This window comes from Lissotriton helveticus, chromosome 12 (assembly GCF_964261635.1).
Source record: "Lissotriton helveticus chromosome 12, aLisHel1.1, whole genome shotgun sequence".
NCBI lineage: Eukaryota > Metazoa > Chordata > Amphibia > Caudata > Salamandridae > Lissotriton > Lissotriton helveticus.
In genome coordinates, this window is record NC_136073.1 from 842362432 (window position 1) to 842380654 (window position 18223).

At 51.5% G+C, this 18223-nt stretch overlaps 1 protein-coding gene across 1 annotated transcript in view; it reads left to right on the forward strand.

Annotated features, from left to right (window-relative positions):
- The window catches only part of REXO1 (RNA exonuclease 1 homolog), a 195590-nt gene that overhangs the window by 103910 nt on the left and 73457 nt on the right, over positions 1-18223 (forward strand). Inside the window, exons 9-10 of the mRNA XM_078669900.1 lie at positions 843-980; positions 1237-1350. Of these exons, the coding sequence (XP_078526026.1) occupies positions 843-980; positions 1237-1350 (252 nt within the window). The remainder of the gene's footprint in view (positions 1-842; positions 981-1236; positions 1351-18223) is intronic.

The following is an 18223-nucleotide window of genomic DNA, read 5'->3' on the forward strand; positions in this document are numbered from 1 at the left end:
ATCTGTAGCGTTAAAATAACTGCGATCATATGCAAACTTGTGCACTATGGAGCTGGGGACAGTGCCGATGCTGGCTCCCTGAAGAGTGGTCTCTTCATTTAAAATCGCATGCCTCTTTAAAAGATGTTTGGAGATAGTGTTGTTGTCTCTGTAGGAACATTCATTGGTTGATTTCAGTTAAAAATCCCTTGATGCCGAACTAGGATTATAGGTCATTTTTATTGTCTCATTTTGATTTCAAAAGCACTTGTCTTGGAATTGTGCATGGGTTTGCAATGCCGTAATGAATTTTCCTTTTGTTGCTGTTATTGTTTGGTGCTTAGTAATATTTTGTACATTTGTAGGCCCTTTTGGTCTTCTCTGAGATGAACCACATTGAAGGTGTATTATGTAGTATAGTAGATGAATGTACAGCCCTAGTACATTTCGATATGTTTTGTATCGATGATTCTCCCCGATCTCTGCCAGCCGCCCAAGTCTTCTGCATTTGTTAACCAGTTTGCTAAAACATTGTCACCATAGTGGTAATTCTGACTATTGGCACTCAGCACTCATTTTTGTGCGTTCTTCTATCCCGCTTTTCAAATCTGAAATATGGAGTTTTAGCGTCCTAATGCCGAACACCAGTGTCACTGATTATCCGAAAAGGGGACTGGTATATAATGGGTGGTTACAAGTTTTTACACTGTCATTGAGTTAGCATTATGCCTTTATTGTGACTTAAAGTAGTGACTGTTAATTCAGGGGCATGGTTTAATGGTGCCACCATTTAGCACAATAAGGTTTGAAGCCAAACATTGAATTTGGTAATGTTTGCATTTGTTTTTCTCTGGTATACCTAGGGGTTGGCTTGTACAAGAAACTAAAGGAATATATCCTCACAGAGGAGCAGTTAAAGGAACATGGTTATCCCTTGCCTCACCCTGAGAAGCCCGGGCGTGCAATGATCTTCACTACAGAAGAGAAGAAGAGCAGTGATGGTGAGAATCAAACATTTGCCATCTATTATTGTATCTGAACTTTACTGGGGTATTAGATAACCAATTGATTCCTTCTGTTTAAATGACGAGATTATAATGGTGCTAAGGTGTAAAATGTTGGTAATGTGGATGAAAAGGCTTTGCTCTCTTTCTATTTCCTTAACTCACAACTGGCCCCATTTACCTGTGCCTTTAGTAAGAATCTTTAAATTTAGGTTTTGCCATATTGATTGATTTATCTTCACTTTCCTTTAAGCTTTATGCAGGGTTTGTTGTCGCTGTGGAACTGAGTACTTTGTTTCTGTCAGTGGGAACTGTATTCGGAAGGAGGAGTGTGTCCACCACTGGGGAAGGCTGCGCCGGCAGCGAGGTAGGTCCAAACTATTACCTTAAGCGGCATTAGGATATTTGTTGGTATAGGTTTGCAATTGGGCTATTAAGAGTATTTGGGGCACACAACAACCTAACCAGTAGTTTGTAGTCTTTAGGACACCTTTTTTTTTTTTTTTTTTTTTTAAAAGACGTTTATTAAAGTTTCAGTTATACACAGCGTCTTGCACACAACCCGGAGGCTGGCCGCTATTCATCATATGGAAAGTATCGCAACATCAATGCAATAGTAACTGCCATCCTTGCCAGGTCGCAAATTATGTAAACAACATCTGAATACTGTCGGATAGTAGTGTTCACAGACCTTGTCCGTCTCAGTTTTACATTAAACAACCAAAAATTGTCTCTATGAAAAACTTAGTAAATCAGTCTATACCAACATCCTATAGGGTTACATAATATAAGCATTTACAAACGGGTCTTAAGTACATCGTCATATTACGGAGACAGTCCTCATCACAAGACACAGCACCAGTCCCTCCTGGCACTCCCCACGCCACCATCTGTCCAGCACGGCACCTCTCGTAATTGCAACTATGACCCCCCCCGGGTGTATTCCAAGGCACACAGTTTATATCACAGTGATTGAGACCACCACCCAGCACATTTATTCCAAAAAACTCCTCCTCCGTGTCCCAAAAACACAGAAGGCCACCACAGAGCAAAGACATTATAACACCCCCTTCACGGGTCATCATCAAGTTCTGGCTGCTCTTCCGGGGGTTCACACAGGTTCCCCCGATACTCGTTCCAATTGTTCCAGATTCTTGACCATTTCTTAGGGCATCCTCTATGCACATATACTGCCCTTTCCGCTACCATTGCCGAGTCCATATCATTACACCAACGAGTACATGAGGGTTTCACCCCAGATCCCGACCTCCTAGCAATGTTACGCTTTGCAATGGCCATACCCAGTGTCGCCCAGAGTTGCAACCCCTTGTTCATATCAGTAGGCGACCAGATGTTCAGTATACAACACTTAGGTTCAGTTTGTAGTATCACCCCGCCGCCTCCGATATCTCAAACAACACCTCCTCCCAATATGACTGTATTTTGGGGCACTCCCATAGTATATGGTAGAAAGTTCCTGGGGAGCCACAACCTCTGAGGCAGGTAGGTTCCGGGGTACGCCCCAGTTTGTGCAGTAGAGTACGTGAATAGTACACTCTATGTAGCATTTTTAATTGTATCAGTTTCAACCGTGAAGGTATGGTGGTCTCTCTGGGCGAGGCCAGTGCGTGCAACCAGTTCTCATCAGCTATGTCTCCCAGATCCACCTCCCATCTACTGCGGAGGACTACCGTGGGGTCAGGGAGGTTATTGACGAGCTTCCGATAAGTGAGGGAAATCGCTTTCTTATCTAAGTGGTCAGTGAGGAGTCTATCCTCCAGGGGGGAGGAAGCGGCAAGGATTGAATCAGACGGGATGGCTCCCTGCAAAGCATGTTTGATTTGTGCATATCTATAGTGTTCATTTTCCCCCATTCCATACTTCTCTCGTAGGGCTGGGAATGAGATGATCTTCCCCTTTATCCATAGGTCTCCGATTGTCGAGATGCCAATTAGGTCCCATTGCTTGAAACCCTTCGAATTCGACAGCGTGCCAAGTTTGGGGTTATCCCAGAGTGGTGTGGCTAGCGTAAGGACTCCCTCCCATCCCAGAGCTCTCTGTGCAGTGTGCCAGATCTTGATTGTGTGGGCCGTGGGGCCCGTGAGCGTGTGTCTGCGTTTGTCTGAATATAATGCCTTCATAAGTTTGTCAGGGGGGAGAACGGTCCTGTCAAGAGCATAGGCCGGATCTTGTTGCGGGGCATGTAGCCATTGGTTCACCACCATAAGTTGAGCTGCCCAGTAGTATAGCTTGATGTTTGGCAAGGCAATGCCCCCATCATACCAACTACGTGACAATTTAGCCTGCGCTATCCGGGCTGGTTTACCGTCCCATAGGAGCGCGGCGATCTCAGCATCGATCGACTTCAGATATGCGAGAGGGACCGGGAATGGGGTGTTCTGTAATGCATAGAGGAGTCTCGGGAGTGAGAGCATTTTAAAGAGGGCTGCCCTGCCCAGTAAAGTCAAGGGAAGGGAACGCCAGTGTTTCACATCCGACTTTAGCCTCTGTAGAGGTTTCAGTAGGTTTTCTTCCATAAAGGCTGGCTCCTGTGGGGTGACGTATATCCCGAGATATTTAAACCCTCTGGATACCGTTTGTAAGGTGCAGTCATGGGGTATCATGGGCGTCGAACCTCGCAAGACATACAAGAGCGACTTGGCCCAGTTAATGGTATACCCTGAGACGTCACCATAGGTCTTGAGTATGGCCATTAGTGTCGCTAGGGATGGGGTTGGAGACGTCAAATAGAGCAGCACGTCGTCAGCATAGAGGGAGATGCGGTCTTCCCAGCCCTCTCCCCACGAGATGCCTCGGATCTGCGGATCCATACGTATTTTCACTGCTAGCGGCTCAAGTATAAGGGCGAACAATAGTGGGGACAGGGGGCAGCCCTGACGGGTGCCGCGACCCAATGTAATCACGCGTGACGTGTGCCCATTCGCAATGATCTGCGCCATGGGTGACGTATAAAGGAGCCTAACCCAGCCACAAAAGTTAGGGCCAAAGCCCATCTTCTTGAGCACCGCAAAAAGGAACGGCCACTCCACCAGATCGAACGCCATGGTGGCGTCTAACGAGAGAATCGCGGCATCCTCCCGGAGTGAGGGAATGCGGTATAGTATTCCGTTTAGTCTACGCAGATTAAGGGAGGTATTTCGCCCCGGCATAAAACCAGACTGGTCTGGGTGTACCAGTGTTGTGAGGTGGGGTTGTAGACGCAGAGCCAGGAGTTTCGCTAGCACTTTTGCATCTGCGTTCATTAGTGAGATCGGTCGGTATGAGGAAGGTAGGTCAGGTGGCTTACCAGGCTTGTGTATAGTGACAATGGTGGCCAACCTCTGATCCGGCGAGAGGGAGCCCCGTTCTAAGCAGTCAGTGTACATGGGAAGCATATGTTGGGTAAGGGTCGATGACATTATCTTAAATAGTTCGATCGGCAGACCGTTGGGCCCCATTGCCTTTCCAGTGTTTAGGGCTGCCAGGGCCACCCCCAACTCCTCCCCCGTCAGGTCATCCTCTAGGGACTGTGCATCTTCCTGCGAGAGTGCGGAGAGAGGGATGTCATGTAGGAATTGTGCGCAGTCGTCTTCTGTCACTCCCGGGCGTGCTGTATACACTGATTCATAGTAGGAAGCCAGTTCCTCCACAATATCAGGGGGAGAGGTCGTGTAAGTACCGTCTGAGAGTGTTAATGCGGCTATCCATCTACTCGCCCTTTCCTTCCTTTCAATCCATGCGAGCATTTTCCCAGTCTTATCTCCCAATTCATAGACCCTGTGTAACGTGTCAGTCAACCTCGCCTTTGTCATGTCCTCCGCGTATGATCTGAATTCCTGGGTAGCTAACGTCAGTGTGTGTGCCGTGTCCTCCGTGGGGTCAGAGGCGTGTGCCAGCTCCGCGGTCTGGACCGCTGTTTCGAGCGATTCGATGGTTTCCCTCTGTGTCCTCTTATGCCTAGTGATAGTGGAAATGGCTTGCCCCCTGACCACTGTCTTGTATGCCTCCCATAGTACCGATGGTGATTCGACCGAACCCACATTGTCTTCGAAATAGTGTGTGGTAGCTGTTTTGAGCGCTTTAGCAATGGTACGATTTTTAAGATACCCAGGATGGACCAGATAAATGCGTTGTCGTCTGGTGGGGTGCACTGTGTAGGTGAGTAGCACTGGGGAGTGGTCAGAGATTCCTCGCGGTAGATGTTCTATGGACGCTATCCTTTCTGGGGGAACGGCTAGCGTCAGTAAGTAGTCTAGCCGGGAAAGGCTACCATGTACCCCGGAAAGAAATGTGTAATGTCGATCCCGGGGATGTGTGAGTCTCCATACATCTAACAGTCCCATCGCATCTAAGAATTCTCGGAACAGGTGGTCTGCTCTGGAAGCCTCTCGAGGAGGCTGTCGATCCACGGCAGCGTTCGGCACCGCATTGAAGTCGCCACCAATAATTAGTTCCCCCTCAGGGAGTCCGAGCAGGAAGTTACCTAGGTCTTGGAAGGCTCCTTGATGTAACGCAGGAGGGATGTATACTGTTAGGAAATTATATGGCCGCCCCTCCCATTGACAACTGAGCGCCGCAAAGCGTCCCTGGTCGTCAGCCCATGTGTGCTTGATAAGTAGGGGTGCATTTTTGGAAACCAGGATACCAACCCCACGCGAACCCGATGAGAATTCCGCGTGTGTGACCATTTTAAACCCCCAGCGGTTAAGGGCCTGACAGGTTGTCCCCACCAGATGTGTCTCCTGGAGCAATACTATTGTCGGGGCCTTTCTCTTAAGGAATTGGAGGACCAAACCCCGTTTAATTTTGTGACCCAGCCCATTGACATTCCAGGAGATGATAGTAAGCGGGGCAGTCAGCAGCGGTTGTGAGTGTGGGTGAGGCGTTAAAGGGTCTTGGTCAGCCATGAGTGTAGGTGTTCTTGTGTGTCAGGAACTTCGGATATAGCCCTCGGACCGGGGTCCAGTAACTTTGAGTATGGAACCTGTGACTAACGGGACTTCGGGGCCCAACCAAAGAACAAACACCGCTTATTAAGTGCCGGGGCGATGGTGTCTCCGAACTAGAAACTCGGTAAGAGGGCCAATACCGACCATCGTATCGAGCAGTGCGGAGAATGGTTACAAAGCACTCCCCCTGTCGAGTCAGGTGGCCTATAGAGACTACCAGGCGTATCAGGGAGCCCCGCCCGAGTCGGCGTGGAAGACCCAGCCGTGTGCACTGGTTCCAGAGTGAGTGTCCCGTGGATGTGTGTACATATAACCCTAGGAAAAACATGAGACTTAAAAGAGAACAATAGAACTCAGCAAACAACCCCCCCCGCCCATCCCCCCTCCCTGCCTCCCTGCTATACGGACATAGAACCGCCCGCTCCCCCAACTTAGCAGAGCGCCTGCTCCCATTTCCCCCCAATGTACTTGCTTGCGGGGTAAGTGTTCCGTGGTACTAGTGACCCCATCAGTCACAGTCTGCTCTTCTCGTTCCTTGGTCAGCGGCAGCTCCCGCATCTCCCGTGTCCCTCCATGGGTCCGACTGTGCCAGGAAGGGACTCATGTGTGAGGTCATTGTTCGTCGGTTTCCGGCACCTCTTCGAGCTCCTTGTCATGATTTTCCCCGGACGGCGCTGGTGAAGCTTCTGCATCCTCGGACCGGTGGTTGCGCTGGCCTCTGCCCTTGCGTCCAGTCCCTTCCACCCGTCTCCAACCGTCCAGCCAGTCCCACGCCGCCTCCGGGGTATCAAAAAACCAGGATTTATGATTATCCACGATCCTCAGTTTCGCTGGGAACAGCATCGAATAGGGCAGGTCCCTTTCTCGCAAGGCCTTTTTTACCTCCATAAAGGTTTTGCGGCGCCGGGCCACCTCGGCCGTATAATCAGGGAAGAAGGCCAACGTAGAGTTTTGTATTTTGATGGGCGGGGCATTCCGGGCCGCTTGAAGTATGACATCCCTGTCCCGGAAATTGAATAGCCTGGCCAGTACAGGTCGTGGTGTTGCACCCGGTTTCGGTGTTCCACCCGGGACCCTGTGTGCTCTCTCCACTGAGAAGTAGTTTGAGAGACCTTTTGGTCGCAGTTCGGTCTTGATAAGTTCTTCAATGTAAAGGTCCATCGCCCTTTTGCCCTCCGATTCTGGTAGTCCAAGGATCCGGACATTGTTACGCCTAGCCCGCCCCTCCTGGTCGTCCAGCTTGTCCTGCAGCTTCTTAGTGACCGCTTCCATCCGCTCCATGGCCAGCTGTAGCTCGGAGGTGTCCTCAACCAGGGATTTTGTGACCACTTCCACCTGCGCCACCCTCTCGGTCATCTTGTGCAGGTCTGCCCTCAGTAAGCCCACATCCGAGGAGATGGCCCCCACCGTTGATTGCACATTAGTGAGCGTCCTCATCAAGTCCTCAAGCGTCACCTTCTTACCACCGTCACCTTCGGGGCCTCTGCCTGTGGACGTGCGTCCGTCCGGGTTTTGCGATGGGTTCTTCTCGAACGCGAATTTTTCCAGTCTAGACTGAGCAGCGTTATGCCGCGTTCCTTTCCCCGCCATCTCGCCGTCCCCTCGTGGGCCGTGAGGCGTGTCCGCTCCGGCTTGGGCCCAGATAGCGTCTTGGTTCTCGGAGGTCCGGCCACTCAATTATGACGGGCAGTCGATGAGGCAGGCCCGTTGGGGCGTCAGGGGTTACCTCTGAGGATGGCTCAATGGGTGGGGTCCCCCAACCTCAAAGCAGGCCAATGCAGTCAACTGGTCATGGGTGAGACGGGTTCCGGGCAGCTGTGGATCCCAGAGCTGTGCGTCACGTGGTTTGCCGGGTCTCTATGTGACAGTGTCTTCGCTGTTACCCCTGGCGACCTATGTCCCAGGGGGGGGGCGAGGGTGGACGCAGTGGCCAGTAGTTGTTGTGCACGTCGCGGGAGATCCTCACTGGGACAATTCACCCCCTCAAGGCTGTAAAGGGTCCGCACCTTGCGCAGGCGGCCTTGTCACGGAACCAAAATGCCGGTGGCCCCGGCCCGGGGTGTATCTCACCCGGCCGTCCCTCAGTACAGTTCCGGGAAGCCGCCACCTCAGCAGCGCGGCCCCTGGGTGCGCAGTAACGCAGGTGAGGTCGGCGCTGCAGGAGGGGCAGGCGAGGTTGGCGCTGCAGGAATCGCCCGGGTGTGCCCCGGCACCGTGGCAGCTCGGTCCTGGCCGCCCGCCAGCAGCACAGTATAGGGTGGGGGGGTGGGTCGGGCGCTGGCTCTCCACTACTGTCTCTCACCCTCCGCCTCCGGGTGCCCCTTACCGGCTCCCTCGACAACGCTCAGGCCAAGGGAGGGGGGGGGGGGGGGGATCCACCGACCCACCTCCGAGTCGCGCCGCCACCGGTGTCCCGTCGTCGTCCGATGCAGGTCAGTCCTCCGGGCGACGGTCAGATTTTCGATGCGGGAGCTTCCGGTTCGCTCTCCCCGCGGCCCTTCACTTCCGGCCGGATAGCATTGCAGGCAAAGCCGGTGCGGCCACGATGCCAGTGGGCCGCAGGCAGGCACGTCTTCGAGGGGCTGATGCCGGTGTCAGAGCAACACCGGAGCTGAGGCGGGGGATGCCGCTTGGAGTCTCCCCGCTAAAGCAGTCGCCAGAGCAGAAAATAGAACGGATCAGTGCAAGGATAGTGAGATGGGGTCCCGTTCACCACGGAGCTCCTCTGCTAAGCAGCCATTCCAGTCGGCTGCTAGCCACGCCCCCCTAGGACACCTTTTTAAAACAAGTCTTGAAAATGTCCACCTGTCTTCGTTAATGCAATTTATCTGAAAGAAACACATAGTGATAGATTCCTTACCTCAGAATTACCCCCAGGCGTCAGACTGGATCCGGAAAGTTTTCGTCAGCAGTACCCCTGCACGCCGGTAGGTGGCGTTGTGCAGCTCCGCGTCCATCGCTGGCGTCGTGGTCGCCGAGATGACGTCGCGGGCGCTACTTAGACGCCGCCCACGTGTGCTGACGTCCGTTCTTTCTTTTTCCGCGCCAGCAAGCGCAGATCCGGGAAGAGCAGGAACCCCCAGTCAATTTTTGACTGACTTTTTGAGGCTTTTTGTCCCCATTTAGTAGGTGCAATTAGGTTGCCCGGTTTTAAGTCCTGCGAGGACTGTCACCATATGATGTCGGTTTCGGACCCGCACCGAGTGTCTTTTCTGCCTGGGGCGCGACCGTGACCCCAAGTCGTGCCCCAACTGCCGGACCATGGCGCCAAAAACTTTGCGGAAGCGGTCCTGAAAGTTGCTGGAAGCCTGGAAGTTGGCTTCACGCCGTTCAAGGTCCCTGTCCCGTGGGAGTTTGAGGGACCGTGCGCGGAGTCCTCACCATCGGTCTTAGGGATCAAAGTCTTGTCACTCATTGTCAGGTTGGGCGAAGCACAGGAAGTCGAAGAAACGACATCGTTCTCCGGCTTCCCCACGCCGGTCGCGCAACGCGGCTGAGGTTGGTGCCTCCCACGGGACTCCGGCAGAGCCTATGCAGTTGCCGCCGGCCTACCCGCCCTTTCGGGTTCGTCGGCCACTCCGGCCCAGATACTGGAATTCCTGTCGGCCATGGCTCTCCTCTTTAAGCCTGCAGTCCAGAGTGGGGGTCCTCGCCTTTCACTGCCCGTGACTCCGGTCCCGGCGTCATCGTTGTCCCGGCGCCGCAAGCACCCCCTGGATTTAGGCCTGGATCCCGGTCGATGCCGATTGTCCTTATAACCTCTCCACCGACGTCAACCCCGCCGGCACCACTTCTGACGTCGCCCGCTCCTCGGGACGACATCGACCCCGGTTTCTCCGCTCAGGGATTTCTATCCCCATGTCCCTATTCCTTATTTTCGGCCTGTACATCAGCCTGGGGAGGACGGAGAGGGGTCTGAGGATCCTCCCAGCTGCTTGTGAGTCTGAACAGGACTAAGCAGAGGAGTTGGGGGACGCCTGTGGTCTGGATACCTCACCAGACCATGGCATGCTGTCTCCTCCTACACCTCAAGCTCCCTACTATGGCCGTCAGGACTAACCTCCTGAATAAGTACTTCAGAAACTGGATTAGTTCGGAAAGATTTTTTCATCTGCCAGTTCTGCGCTGCGGTCCGTGAGCACCGCATGCCTCTTGGGCCGTTATTCCCACTCTGTGGGATACGGTGGCACAAGTGCTGCCTCAGTGTCCGGAGAAGGCCCGAACAGCTCTCTCCTAAGCTGTTGCAGAGGGGAGAGACGCAGCTAAGTTCATGGTTCATTCTGTCCTAGACACTGCCGACTCACTGGGCAGATCCATGGCAATGACTGTGGCGGTTCGACGCCAGGCCTGGTTGAGGACAACTGGATTCTCGGGGGATGTCCAAAACACACTCGTGGACATGTCCTTTGATGGCCGTCGCCTCTTCGGCAACAAAGCAGACCGCGCGTTGGAGCGGTTTAAGGACTCACGGGCTACGGTCAAGTCCTTGGGGCTCTCCGCAGTCCACCCTCCGCCAGCAGAGCCACAAGCCTGCGGCAACCATCCCTGCGCAGACGCGGGTTCTGCCGTGGCGGACCAAGGGGCCAGTGGGCGGGTCAGTCCACCTCCACCCCGGCCACCACTGCCTCCAAACCTTCCTAGTCTGAGCTTTCAGGCCTATCAGACGCCAGTGGGGCAGTCTGCCATCGCCGCCCCCTCTGGCGCACCATCACATCGGTCACTGTGCAGTTTCGGGTCTATACTCCCAAACAGCGAGTACGGGATATTCTGTCTCTGATTTCAATCTTTCAGCCCTTATCCCGGGTTTCGGTCAGAGTGACCCTGAGGCTGCTGGGCCTCATGGCCTCCTGCATCCAGATGGCATATGCGGGCTCTGCAGTGGGACCTGAAGTTCAAGTGGGCGCAGCATCAATGTAACCTGTCCGATCACGTCCAGATCTCGGAGGGCGCTGCACAACAGCTACAGTGGTGGCTCATGGACCAACATTGGGTCGACGGCAGATCCCTCTCACAACCGGAGTTCACAGTAGTGACAAATGCGTCCCTCCTGGGATGGGGCGGCCACATCGGAGAGGCGGAGATCAGAGGCCTCTGGTCTCCGGCAGAGTCCAAGCTCCATATCAACCTTCTGGAGCTTCGGGTGATCCGACTTGCACTGAAGGCATTCCTTCCCTCTGTCAAGGGGAGAGTAGTGCAGGTGTTTAACGACAACACCACCGCCATGTGGCACTGCAACAAGCAAGGTGGGGTGGGGTTGTGGACCCTATGTCAGGAGGCTCTTTGCCTCTGGACATGGCTGGAACATATGGCATTTTCCTGGTGGTTCAACACCTAGCAGGTTCTCTGAACGCCAGGGCGGACAAAGTCAGCCGCAGGTGCATGATGGATCACGAATGGAGTCTTCACTCGGACGTGGTTAAAGGTCTCTTTCGGTAGTGGGGAGAACCTTGGTTAGATCTATTCGCCACCGAAGAGAACGCGCAATGTCATCAGTTCTGTGTGTTGGAATTTCCAAGGCGGCACTCGCTCGGCGACGCCTTTCTTCGCAAGTGGAGTTGCGGTTTGTTGTACGCTTTTCCGCCTATACCACTTCTACCCAGAGTGCTGATGAAGATCCGGTGTGACCGGGCCCAAGTTATTCTTGAGGCCCCGGACTGGCCTTGAAGAGTTTGGTATCCCAAGCTACTCAGTATGAGCATCGATCCTCCGATCAGACTGCCTCTTCAGGAGGATCTTCTGTCGCAGCAGTAGGGGACGGTCCTCCACCTGAACCTGTCCAGCCTCCACCTCTTTGCGTGGCGCTTGAGCGGCCTTTCTCAGGCTCCCTGATCAGCCTTCTCTTTTCAAGTCCCCTGTTGTAAATAGATTTCTCAAAGGCATTACGCACCTTTTTCCTTTTATTCCGTTTGTGATACCGCAGCGAAACTTGAATCTGGTTCTTACTTAACTCAGGTGTGCTCCTTTTGAGCCCCATTCATAACTGTCCTCTTAGTCTCTTGACCTTGAAGACTGCCTTCCTGGTTGCCTTCACCTCCGCTAGGCGAGTGAGTGAGCTCCAGGCTCTTTCTTGTAAGCCTTCTTTTCTGACGGTCCATCCGGACAAGGTTGTGCTCAGGCCCGTCCTTCCTTTTTGCCAAAAGTTGTTACGGCCTTTCACATTGGGCAGACTTTTACCTTGCCCACCTTCTTTCCACCTCCGTATCCTTCCAGAGAGGAAGAGAGGCTCCACCGTCTAGACCCAAAATGTGCTCTTTCATTTTATCTCTAGCGCACACAGCAGTTCTGGGTGTATGACCAACTCTTTGTTGGCTACGTTGGCACCAAGAAAGGTCGTGCGGTGCATAAGAGGACTATCTCCCGCTGGGTTGTCTTATGTTTCAAAGCCTGTTACTCTTTGGCTAAAAAGGAACCTCCGATGGGGTGCTGTGCTCATTCCAGTAGAGCAACTGCAGCCACTACTGCATTGGGACATGGTGTCCCCCTGCAAGTCATGTGTCGGGCAGCCACGTGAGCCTCGCTGCACACGTTTACTAAGCATTACTGCCTGCTTCTTTGGCCGTTCTGTTCTCTGGGAATTTCTGGTGTGTTCTTGGTTCGCAGACCCACCACCGGGGTTGGTGTTGCTCTGTATTTATTCAAAGGTAAGGAATCTATCACTATGTGTTTCTTTCAGATGAACAAGTTACTTACCTTCGGTAACGATATATCTGTAAGAAACATTAGTAGTAATAGATTCCTTACCGCCCTACCCATCCTCCCCGTTCTGAGAACTGATTTCTAGGGTTAATGTCATCCCTTTCAGTTCCCTAGTTTCAATGCACAAATGGTCAGTTTCTTGCATGGTTCTGCGTTCCTGGCACGGAAAGTCGTGTACAGAACTGAAGTCGGCGCGCATGGGCTGTTTCCAAGTAGCGCCCGCGACATCATCTCGGCGACCACAACCCCACCTACTGACACACAGGCGTACTGCTGACGAAAACTTTCCGGATCCAGTCTCACAGCCTGGGGGTATTTCTAAGGTAAGGAATTTATCACTACTAATGCTTCTTACAGATATATTGTTACCGAAGGTAAGTAACTTGTTCGTCAGGACACTGAGGCAGGCTGGTTTATTTGAGTATGTAAGAAATTGGATTATTGTTCGTAGTAGCAGAAAGCAGACCGGCTTAAATTGGGGCAATTTGCCAAGTATTACAATACAGTAATACGTTTAAAATAAAAAATAATGAAAATCCCAAACCAACTTAGGAAAATTGTGTAAAATGTAATACGCAAAATGACACCAGAATGATAAGAATCCAATAAAGGGAACCAGAGCTACAGTTTTTTAGCAATAGCACCAAAAAGCTCCAGTGTTAGTTAAATTCACAAAAGTTAATGGGAGGAATGCTTACATTAAATCTAACCAATGGAATCGTTAGTATGGATTGCTGACACACTTTTGCCACCTCAGACCCAGAAGTATGCAAATCTGTTTTGGTCCTGCTCAAATTAAAAAGTCTGCCCGAACTGCCAAGTCCTCTTCTTGTGTACTTAAGTGTATGTCAGTGTTTGGGGTAGACTGGGGCATGGGGCAATTTGAGGCTGAACTCAATGGAGCATTACTCTGATCCACAAACCAGGTTTGTCCTGGTTGAAGATTTTGCCTTCTGACTTGGGCCTTTAACTCTGTCCACCTCAGGAGTACACTTCTAGAGCTCCACTTGAACCCATGGGTGGCACTTAGAAATTCACTAGGTGTCAACAGGCAGAGGCCAACAGCAAGGCCCAGTCTTGTCCCGTTGCCACTGGTCAGCTGGATACTTCCAGGAAAAGGCCTCTTGCAGTTTGTTGTCTCTTTGTAGCCACACCAGAGGTCAGTCAACTGATCCTTGAAGTCCTCTTCTGATCTTCTGTATGTCAAGAAAAAGTTCTGAAGGGGGATTCTGAAGGTGCCTTATGTTATGGTATAATGTTTTCTAAAGCGCACAGCTGCCCCAGCAGAGGGGCGTCCCACTGCTGACAGCAGAAAACTGCAAGGCAACCAGAAGGAAAGTCTAGGATGGAAGAAAGAGGTATGTTTTGATTGTCTTACAAAATAACAGATAATTATCCATGCAGCGAATATGCAAAGGTAGCCTGTTCCAGAGTTTAGCTGCCAAAGTAGAAAAGGAGCATCCGCCTGCATGCACTCTTCTCACCCGAGGGACAACTGCCAGATGCTGCCCCATCGACCGAAGTTGGCGGGCAGGAATGTACAGTGCAAGTAGGTTGCCAGGATGTCCAGCGAAGAATGAATGAATGAATGGAGCTTTTATATAGCGCAACTGTCACCCTACGGGTATCCTGGCGCTCAGACTTGGAACAATCATCCTACACGCAACCAAGCAACCGTAGAGGCAGTGTTAAAGGTCAGTTCTAGGGAAGAGCCAGGTTTTCAGGCTCTTCCTGAATTCCGTCAACGAGTTGGCCTGTCTAGTGTTCTGTGGCAGTCCATTCCATATTTGGGCGGCCACCACGCTAAAGGCCCTCCCCCCATCCTGGAGCGCCTAAATCTAGTAGTCGTCAACAGGCCTGTGCTAGAAGATCGTAGCTGCCTTTTTGGATTATACCACGTAAATTTCTCACGTAACGGAATAGGACCCAAATTGTGCGCAGCTCTAAATACAATGAAGAGTGATTTAAAATGCACCCTTTCCCTGATGGGCAACCAGTGAAGTTCTCTCAAGGCCAACGCTGTTGAGGACCTACATTGTTTATTCAGCACCATCTTTGCCGCCATAGACTGGACTCTCTGCAACCCCTGAAAGATGTATTGCGGCGCTCCCAAATACAGGGAGTTGCAGTAGTCCAGCCTACTCAGCACTATATTCCTCACTACCAGGGCACGCATATCTTTAGGGAGTAGTGGAAGGATCTGGCGTAGCATACGCAACAGGGATAGACTCACCCCCACAGTCTTATTAGCCTGTGATTCCATTTGAAGGTTGCTGTCCACCCAGACTCCCAAGTTTCGCACCGTTTTAGCTGGAGTGAGGGGTTCCTCTTCAGGTGTAAGTCTGAACTCCGGGGGTAGCTGTTGGGACAGTCTGGCCGTGGGGCAGTAAACCACCTCTGTCTTCCCACCATTAAATTGTAGGGAATTGCTCCTGAGCCATCCAGCCGTCTGCCGCATACACTCCTGGAAGAGGTCCATCGACACTGCTTGTCTCCCTTCAAGGGAGAACACCAGTTGAGTGTCGTCGGCATAGTTGACCAAGTCAATGCCGAAGGATTTAATTATAGGAAACAGAGGCTGAAGGTAGATGTTAAACAGGACAGGGCTGATCGCAGAGCCCTGCGGTACCCCATATTGCACTAAAGACTTACTAGAGGTGAAAGGTGCCAAATTCACCATCTGCTGTCGTCCTGATAGGTAAGATCTCAACCATTTCAAAGCCTGACCTGACACCCCTATACTCTCCAGCCTTTCCAACAGTATTACATGGCTCACCGTAAGAGAGCTTTAGAATTTTAAAAGCTAAGCAGAGGCACTTGAACTCTACACGTTTGGCCACAGGCAGCCAGTGTAGCTGACGAATAGCGCTCGTTATGGAACACATTCTAGGCAAGCCAAGAAGTGTTCTGGCAGCAGCGTTTTGAACCCTCTGCAGTCAAAGAAATATAGCCTTATTAGTCCCCAAATAAAGTGAACTAGCATAGTCCAAATGCGATAGAATGGAAGTAGTGTGGCTCACTGGTTAGAGGCGGCAGACCCGAGAGCAGAGGACGGCCCGGGACCAGGGTTCGATTCCCGGCGCGGCAGGTTTCTGGACCAGGGTCAGCGGACTCGATAATTCTCTCGCCTCGGTGCCCACTCTGATCAGCGATCACACTCGGCAACTCTGGGCATTAGCTTGCCTCATCTTCACTAACGGCCCCACCAGACCGCCGGGGATGCCTGGTCTCACCCTGGAGATACCCATTAAGGGACCATCTCTCAGGGAAGCCAGGAAGGGTTTCGCAGCGGTCGAAGCGCCTTGGGACCCTACGGGTAAGTAGTGCGCTATATAAATGCCTATACATACATACATACATACATACATGCACAATGACCTGCCTAATGGGCGGTCAAAAAAATCCCAGCAGTAGTTTAAGCCCACACAATATGCCAAAGCAGGCCCCTGCCACTTTCTTGGTATGAGTTTGAAAGGTAAGGGCACAGTCCACCCAGACACCTACATTTTTTACCACCTGTTTAGAGGCGGGTGCACCTCCCAGGGTGGCCGGCTACCAGCGTTCACTCCACAGCTCAGGGTCGCTTCCTACCAGCTAGACCTCCGACTTGCTGGCATTGAGCTGAAGAGCGTTTGCAGTCATCCAATCAGCGATGTTTCATGGTCATCTGTGAGTACGATTACCAACTGGGTATCGTCTGCATACGATACCACTGTGAGCCCTTCACTGCTGGTTACCGCTGCCAGAGGTGAGACATAAAGATTGAAAAGTGTAAGGCTCAAAGCTGATCCCTGTGGCACCCTGTGTTTGGAAGTATGAGGCATGGAAGCAAAATGGGGAACTGTTACCTGGAAGGTCCTCTTGGTAAGAAAAGAGGCGAACCATTACAGGGCAGAATCTACACTGCCCACTTCCTCCAACCGCTGTAGCGGGATCTTATGAGAGACCGCATCAAACGTGGCACTGAGATCTAATAAAATCAGTGCTGACGTGCAGTCCTCGTCTTGTGCCCTCCTCAGGTGTTCGGACACAGCTAGGAGAGCTGTCTCAGTGCTGTGGCCAGAACGAAAACCATTCTGAGTCGGGTCTAGCATGTTATTATCCTTCCATAATCTAGCTAGAATGGAGTTAATATAAGCCTCCAAGATCTTGGAAACCCAAGGCAGGAGAGAGATGGGACGAAGGTTTTCTGGCTTCGCTATGTCAAGATTAGGTTTTTCTAACAATGGTATCACACTAGCGTTCTTCCAAGTCCTGGGGACAACTGCCGTAGATTGAGACAGATTAATCAACTGGCCCACAGGCGCAAGGCGCACCGGCAATGATTTTACAAATTGCTCAGGCTTAAGAAGATCAGCCGGGGAACAAGATTTGACCTTAATACAGAGCACATACAACTCGTCTTGCGGGAGAATAGCCAACTGCGCATCGGAAAAGGTTTAGGCCTAACATCAGGACACGTAGTAGCTTGCGGGAATCTTATAGATATTTTCCACCTTCTCAACAAAAAAGGAGGAGAGGATCTCACATTGCTCATTCGACGAGATCACAGGTGCTATTGAAGCTGCCGAAGATTTAAGGTCTTTAAGTATTGAAAAAATACTTTTGGAGGGGTTACTACTTTTCCTAATCTCAGCCGCAAAGTAGACTGCCCGTTCGGCTTGAATAGCCCTATGAAAAATCTTAATAGCTGCCTGATAATGTCCCTTTGAAGTAGAGTCGTAGTCCCGTCTCCAGACTCGTTCCAGCTTTTTACAGGCTTTATGTAAAATAAAGTCCACATTTGTAAAGCGCACAATCACCCGTAAGGGTCTCTAGGCGCTGGGGGCCGTCGGGAAGATTAAGCGAGCTATTGCCCAGAGTGTCATGGTGCTGGGCTAACCTGCCGCAAGAGCCGGGGATCGAACCGTGGTCCCCAGATTCCAGAGTCAGTCGCCCTGGCCGCGGCGCCACACCTCTGATCAACTTGTCATTGAACCAGGGATTGGATTTGGTGGCACGACTTTTAGACCACTTTGCCGGAATAAAATAATCCAGAGAATGGAGAATCCATTCTCATAACGCCCAATCGGCATAATTTGTGTCATCTGGCATAATAAAAGTAGTTTAGAAATGCGGCTGTGAAATTGATTGATGTTGAGTTTAAGCCAAGGGCCCCTAAGAGAGAACTTCTGGGACGTCCTCCGGGCGGGTATAACCCCCGAAAGGGTCATAGATATTAAATAATGATCGGTCCAACACAACGGGGTAGTTGTATGCACCATGAGGGTGGAAAGGTTAGAGAAAACAGGACAAGTGTCCTGCCGAGTGGGTGGGACCTTGGACCAGCTGAAGTAGTTGACATGCCTCCAGGTCAGCTAAGAAATTTCCCATTTTTGCATCATTGGAACTATCAAGATGAAAATTAAAGTCCCCAATAATGCTAAAATTGTCAGCTCTCATTGCCAAAGAATTTATGGTGTCGACAAGCGCAGCCCTAAATTCCTTAGATGATCCTGGCGGACGATATATCAATAGTCCAGACATGGTATAGCTAGCGCTAAATGCGATCCCAAAGTGCGCACACTCACAGCCCACAAGAGACTCTTTAGCAAA